Genomic DNA, 6,441 nt, shown 5'->3' with positions numbered 1-6,441 from the left:
AAAATAGTACTAATATATGTATTACAACATAAGTATCTTTAGATTAATCATGTAATATATTTCTATACTACATCAACTCGGAGACATAAATGTTAGTAATTTTTTTTGTATAAATTTAGTCAAAATTAGAAGTGTTTGACTCCTCGGAAAACGAGATTTATATTCTTTTTAGGATGGAGGGAGTAATCACCAATTCACCACCACGCAGCTTCAATTCAGACAACCCTGAGTACAAATTTTCCAGCATCCCTAGATGTTCCAACTGTTTACAGAGCAAATCATCATCAGTAAATAGTCGTAAACAGTGTACTAGAGTGGTACTAGTAGTACTTGGAGTTGCTTAATAAACCCTCGAAAATAAAGCAGTTTTTATTTTTTTCCTGGTTTATTTTACATTTCCGTTCAACAACAAACAGGATGCTGCTGCTAGCACCGATCGTGACTAATAATCTAATGAATTGAATTCAGGGGTCGATGCCCTGCTGCTGCATGGATGCTCGGCAGATCCAGGAGATGGTGCCACACAGGCGCTCATGGATAGTATTATACAAAAGAAAACCCACACATAGTACTAGCTAGAGACAGTATTTTCAAAAAAAAAAGTACAAGAGACAAATCCGGAGGCCGGATTAATAAAAAGTGGAGGAGCCAAATCACTTGGTTGCTCCTCCATGCTCACACACAGCAGTAGCCATCCCCATGCATCCGCCACTCCTTAGCTTCCTCTCCGGTCATACCTCAGCACGTCTTGCTCGCACATTATAACTCTCGCTTTCTCCCTCCGGCCTGCCCCCCTCTCTCGATTGCTTCCCCCCATCCTCCATCACGGACCGCAGCCCGCCGGCCATCTCCTCATTATATATAGCTAGCTCTGCGCTCTGCTACCGCCACTCACCTGCCATAAAAGCAGAAGCAGCTACTCTAGCTAGTCAGCGAGCTCTCTAGCTGCATCTTCTACCTGCTTCCACTCCACTAGCTAGCTAGATAGCTCTCTAGCTAGATATATACTCCCTCCTTCCCCGTTTATAAGGCATACACGTATATCAAGATTCAAACCTTCTCATCTTTGACCAATAATTTAACTATTAAATTTTTGTTTTTATAATGCAAATTTCATATGATTGGATTCATAATCAAATATAGTTTACAATGATTATAAGCTTATAATCAAAAGTGATATAATATATGATAAATAAATGGTCAAAGTGTTGTTTAGAAGACCGTGTCATGTTCCACCATGCCTTATAAACGGGGAAGGAGGGAGTAATCGGTTGAGTATGTCCAGCAGCAGCCGCAGGTCACGCACGCGGCGTGCGGGGAGCTCGCTGTCGTCGTCGTCGTCGTCGAGGTCCATATCGGAGGACCAGATCTCGGAGCTCCTGTCCAAGCTTCAGGCGCTGCTCCCGGAGTCTCAAACTCGCAATGGCGCGCATAGGGTAAGCACGCTCTGCTGCAGATTTGCTAATTTGCCATCTGATTAAGGTAGCTGGAGCCCTCGAGCTTACTCGTGGAAACAAATGATCATCTCTCGAATGCAGGGCTCGGCGGCGAGGGTGCTGCAGGATACGTGCAGCTACATCAGGAGCCTGCACCAGGAGGTGGACAACCTCAGCGAGACGCTCGCCGAGCTGCTCTCCTCCGCCGACGTCACCAGCGACCAGGCCGCCATCATCAGGAGCCTCCTCATGTGATGTGATCTCCCCCGGTGGCAAAGCTCGGTGTATGTGCGCGCTCATGCACGGCCGCTCGTTAGATCTCCAGGCGTGCCTAGCTAGCTAGCTACCTTACCTTCGCAACTGCTCATTAGCTGCCCTGGCGCTTTCTAGCTACTAAAACTAGCTACTACTGCTCAAGCACGCACATCTGTAACTAGTGAGCTATACTCATTATTAGCAGCTTATAGCAGTGTGTGATTCTTGTACTTTGATGTAAGCTTGCATGCATTGTGGTCATCGTCTCTACCTCGCTCGCTCGCGATTGGTTTGGCTGTTAATCCAAGTTGGATGTGATGTGAGAGGTTTTGCAAATAATGGGAGACGGACAAACAGGCAAGATGTTTCAATTATGGAAGATATACATATATACTACTACTAGCAGGCCGGCTAGAGGTTCATGTGTGTTGATGTACTTTGGGGTGGCTAATTGGCTTTGTTTAATGCAGTGGTGCTTTAATTAAGTTTGCTAGTACTTGGCTCTGATGCACGGGCGGTTGTTTTCTTGATGGGCCACATACTAAAATTATTGCGACTCTTGGACTTGATTGCGTGAGGTTGCAGTGCCCTGCGTTTTTCTAATAATGTTGGAGTTTACAGTTACAGGGGAGGGAAGATTGGTGCCCCATCCTCGTTTTTCAGCTACTTTAGCGTACTAATACTATGTATGCTGAAAATGAAATTGTTCAAGTAAAATGGATGGATGCATGTTTTTTCTTCCTACAAAACATAGTACTAGTATCACTACCGGATTCAGCCGCTTTGCCGAGTGCCGGTTACACTCGGCAAAGGCCAGTTTCCACTCGGCAAACTCTTTGCCGAGTGTAACACTCGGCAAAGCCTCCCACGGCACAGTGGTCTTTGCCGAGTGTCGGATTTCGGGCACTCGGCAAAGACTTTGCCGAGAGCCTTGGCACTCGGCATAGGAGCCACGTGGCACGACCCTGGGCGGCATCTTTGTCGAGTGCCTAACGGCAGGCACTCGGTAAAACGGCCGCCCAGAGTCCCGCCACGTGGTCGATTTGCCGAGTGCTGGGTCTGGCACTCGGCAAACTTTCAAATCTTTGCCGAGTGCCTAACGCCAGGCACTTGGCAAAACGGCCGCGCAGGGTCCCTCCATGTGGTCTCTTTGCCGAGTGCTGGGTCCTGGCACTCGGCAAACTTTCAAATCTTTGCCGAGTGTCAGGACTTTAGCACTCGGCAAAGTGGATGTTCTGCTGACATGTGAAGACCACTTTGCCGAGTGTTTTTGCATAAGCACTCGGCAAAGTTGGCACATTTTTTTTTTCAATATAAATACAACAACAATATATATAAATGCAGGGACATTACAAGCAGTTATAACAATAAATATATAATCGACAAATACGAGAATAGCATTGATACAAATAACGAGTCCATCACATATATCACAAGTCCGATAGACAATACATCACATAGAACGAGTCCATCACATATATAAAGTCCAATACATAAAATATGTCCACAAGCTAAGAGTCCATCGACGCGCCAAGTCCACTAGTGTACAAGCTACGAGCAGGTGTCACTCACGGTCAGGTGGGGGGGGGGCAAGATTGCCACGGAGCCGCCGGCGAGTTCTGGTCCAGAGGAGGGTCGTTCGATGCGTTCCATGACTGATTCTGCAAATAGAAACACATAATTTGAGTAATAATAACAAAGATATAATAATTAATATCTACAAACAAAGCATACTCACGGGAGTGTCAGAAGGTCCTGCAGTAAAGTAAGGCTGAGCCGGTAAGGTGAAGGGAGGAGGCGGCATCGCATAGTTCATCGACGCGCCAAGTCCTTGCATCCAGGTGACCATGCTGTGCAACATAACCGACTGCTCCTCCCTCAGCTTCCGCTCCTGCTCCAGCTTGGCCTCGATCTCCTTTCGGCACCTCCTCTCCTCCTCAAACTTAGCCTCCATCTCGACCTACAAGATTTAAACCTCCATGTTACAATAAGAAGCAAAGTTTCATTTTAATCATAGAACGGCAACTAAATCTAAACTAACCTGTCTCTGGTGCACGCTGGCCACTGAAGTCTCAGGCCGTGGGCGTATGGGCGGGGTCGAGTCGGTGGTACTTGCCCTAAGATGCGAGAGACTGGGCGTACTCGCCGTGTCGACCAAGCTGTTGGCGATCAAGTACCGCCCGTGCTTCTTCCCTTATCCCGCCCTCATGATGGCTTCTCCGGAGTGTGGCGCGGTGGTCGGATCCCAAGTCTCCCCGTGGAGCGCCCTTTCCACCTCCTTGTATGCATTGATGCGCGCGTGGATGCTTGGGTTTGTGTAGGCCTCTGGTGGAGCCGCCGGGTTGTAGGCCACGTCCGACGTCGCCCTTCCCATGTGAGACATGGCGTACGCTATGAAGTCGTTGCAAGACTGGCCTGGATGAGACTCCGACTGCCAAGAAGTCAACAAGATGATTAGTAAGAATTAAAAATATAGCTTTAGAAAGAATGAAGAAATTAGTGAACTTACCCAAGTATTCTTGTACTCGCCGAGGCTAAGGCTCCCTTGATGATGTGCCGGACCCGGCATCATCAAGCGGCGCTCCCGGCATAAGGCGTGCTGGCGGGCCCAATCCTCGCTGATCCACTTGTCCACCATCATAGACCAGCACTCGGCCTTGTTTGCGCACCAGTTCGGAGGCACCTAAACGTAATGAAGTGCATGACATATTGTAATAACAAATACAGGATAAATGAGTAGATATGACATTTATTTACCCTTAAGTACTGGTCTCGCGTGAGAAAGATGTCCCTTGCGGCTGGTTTCTTGACACTCCTCTTCTCGAACTCGGCGCAGTACACAATGACGGCCTGGACACGCGTCTCGTAGTGCATGTCATTCACCAGCTTGTAGCAAGCCTGGTGAGCCCGCTCGTTCACCCGGGCCTCATAGCCTTCCTCGCACCTGTAGAAATGCTGCATATATACCCACAAGATAATTGCAATCATTATTCCAAAAATTGAAACATAATGTGATATTTCTAACAATTTAGTGCGAGGATGACTTACCCACAACTCCCCGACCACCCGCCTCGCTTTGGTGGTAAAGTTCCTTCCTTCGCGATCAGTAGCGTCCGGGCTGGCCATGTAGTGGTCCCACGTGTATGCCGGCTCCAGCACCCCAGCATGCATCACGAGCCCGAGGAAGTGCAGCCGCACAAAAGACCCAAGATACCATTGGGCTTCCGTTTGTGCTCACCAGGCTGCACAAAAAACAACCCCCTGCAAGAGTGTTTAAGGTAAAATTTTAGTTAGTATTGCAATTTTAAATATATGTAATGCATAATAAATAAGTACTAACATACTTACTTAGGCTCTAGTGACCGAATCATCGGGCGTCTCACTAGAGGTATCGGACGTCGCGGGAGTTGCGACGGTCCACGCAACCACACCACCCGCTCATCTCCTGCCGCCCCCTCCTCGGCCTCCTCCTCGTCCCCCTCCACGTGCTCCTCCTCCTCCTCGCTCCCCTGGTCCTCCAACCTCTCCTCCTCCTCCTCCTCCTCGTCCTCTACAGGAGAAGGGGTCCTCTCCCTCCTCCCCCTCCTCACCTTACCTCCTCCACCACTCCCACTACCTCCTCCTCCACCCCTCCCTCTCCGTCTCCCTTTCCCTCCCCCTCCTCCACCACCTTTGTGAACACTACGGCTCCCGAACCCCTCGGGTGCGTCGGACCCACTACCGCCTCCGCCACCACTGCCTCTGTACAAGGAGCTCAGCCAAGTCATCTTGTGACCGCCTGGCATCTTTGTTTAGTTATCCGAAATCAAAAGGAGTGAACGAATTAGTCAGGATAAACAATACTTGCAAATAAATGAAAATAAAGAAAATATAACTATAAATTAGCATAATACATATTAAATATTGCGAGTCCTACATGTTTTAGAAGTAGTCATCATAATCGGGATTAGCTGGATCGTAATCCTCATCATCACTATCAGCTATGTCAACATAACCAGCAGAATCCGAAGGAGGAATGTCGTCTTCACTGTCTCTGGCTAAATGTAGTCGCTCTAGTAATTGTAAGTCCTGAATATTTTGAACCTCATCTCCACCTTCCTCGTCAACTTCCCTTTCATTGTCGACTTCCATTCCAATCTCGTCGGACAAGTCTATCTCAAAACTCCCTTGTGGCCCCTCTTCTTGAAAAAACTCTCTATCATTGTTGTAATCTTCGTTGTTTGGGAGAGGTAGTTTGCCGTGTGGCGATACTTTATACACAACATCCCAACCCCGAAGACGGTGGTCGGTTTGGCACGGGTATGAGAGATAATAAACTTGTATGTCTTGTTGAGCCACAATGTACACATCTTCACCTTGTAACGTTGAATCCTGTCGAATTTCGACTAGACCAACACTAGGGGTATGTCTTGTTAATGTTGGATCAAACCAATGGCATTTGAAAATGACTGGAGTGAGCGGTACAGAACCATGAAACTTGAGTTCGTATATTTTTTCAACTCTTCCGTAATACTCGACTCCGTCTTGACCTGGCGTAAAAACGCCGGTATTAGTGGTTCTTCGATTGGGTCGACTCTGCTCGTATGTCATTGTGTGAAAGCGATATCCATTCACGTCATAAACATTAAACGACTTGACCCTGTAGCTAAAACCATCGGCAACCTGTCTCAACTCGGCACTCATGGACGAATCAGTTTGGCCCTGCAAGCGTATGCAGGATAGTTTGTCATATAGTTCGAGGACAACGAAA

At 47.8% G+C, this 6,441-nt stretch overlaps 2 protein-coding genes across 2 annotated transcripts; one reads left to right on the top strand and one right to left on the bottom strand.

The window, feature by feature from the left end:
* The first annotated feature begins 803 nt into the window (after window positions 1-803).
* Window positions 804-2,065, top strand: LOC120643142 (transcription factor ILI1-like). Its single transcript, XM_039919663.1, has 3 exons — window positions 804-1,005; window positions 1,265-1,436; window positions 1,539-2,065. Exons 2-3 carry the CDS (start codon window positions 1,278-1,280, stop codon window positions 1,689-1,691), a joined length of 312 nt encoding a protein of 103 aa, XP_039775597.1. The 5' UTR covers window positions 804-1,005; window positions 1,265-1,277; the 3' UTR covers window positions 1,692-2,065.
* Window positions 2,066-3,885: 1,820 nt separating this feature from the next.
* On the bottom strand, window positions 3,886-4,862 carry LOC120640362. Its single transcript, XM_039916195.1, has 4 exons — window positions 4,740-4,862; window positions 4,449-4,646; window positions 4,201-4,374; window positions 3,886-4,122 (listed from the first exon to the last, which is right to left on the bottom strand). The coding sequence occupies exons 1-4, from the start codon at window positions 4,860-4,862 to the stop codon at window positions 3,886-3,888; spliced, it is 732 nt and encodes a 243-aa protein (XP_039772129.1).
* Window positions 4,863-6,441: the final 1,579 nt, after the last annotated feature.

This window comes from Panicum virgatum, chromosome 7K, assembly GCF_016808335.1.
Source record: "Panicum virgatum strain AP13 chromosome 7K, P.virgatum_v5, whole genome shotgun sequence".
In the NCBI taxonomy this organism is placed as follows: domain Eukaryota; kingdom Viridiplantae; phylum Streptophyta; class Magnoliopsida; order Poales; family Poaceae; genus Panicum; species Panicum virgatum.
Note: the sequence above shows the minus strand (reverse complement) of the source record. Positions and strands in the feature narration are given on the sequence as shown.

Excerpts from the sequence above, each read along its gene's own strand:
- LOC120643142 (XM_039919663.1), top strand. The coding sequence starts at position 1,278 with ATGTCCAGCAGCAGCCGCAGGTCACGCACGCGGCGTGCGGGGAGCTCG. Across the intron at positions 1,437-1,538 it reads CTCGCAATGGCGCGCATAGG|GGCTCGGCGGCGAGGGTGCT; the intron begins GTAAGCACGCTC and ends TCTCGAATGCAG.
- LOC120640362 (XM_039916195.1), bottom strand. The coding sequence starts at position 4,862 with ATGCATGCTGGGGTGCTGGAGCCGGCATACACGTGGGACCACTACATG. Across the intron at positions 4,647-4,739 it reads GGGTGGTCGGGGAGTTGTGG|CATTTCTACAGGTGCGAGGA; the intron begins GTAAGTCATCCT and ends GTATATATGCAG. Across the intron at positions 4,123-4,200 it reads GCGAGTACAAGAATACTTGG|TCGGAGTCTCATCCAGGCCA; the intron begins GTAAGTTCACTA and ends ACTTCTTGGCAG.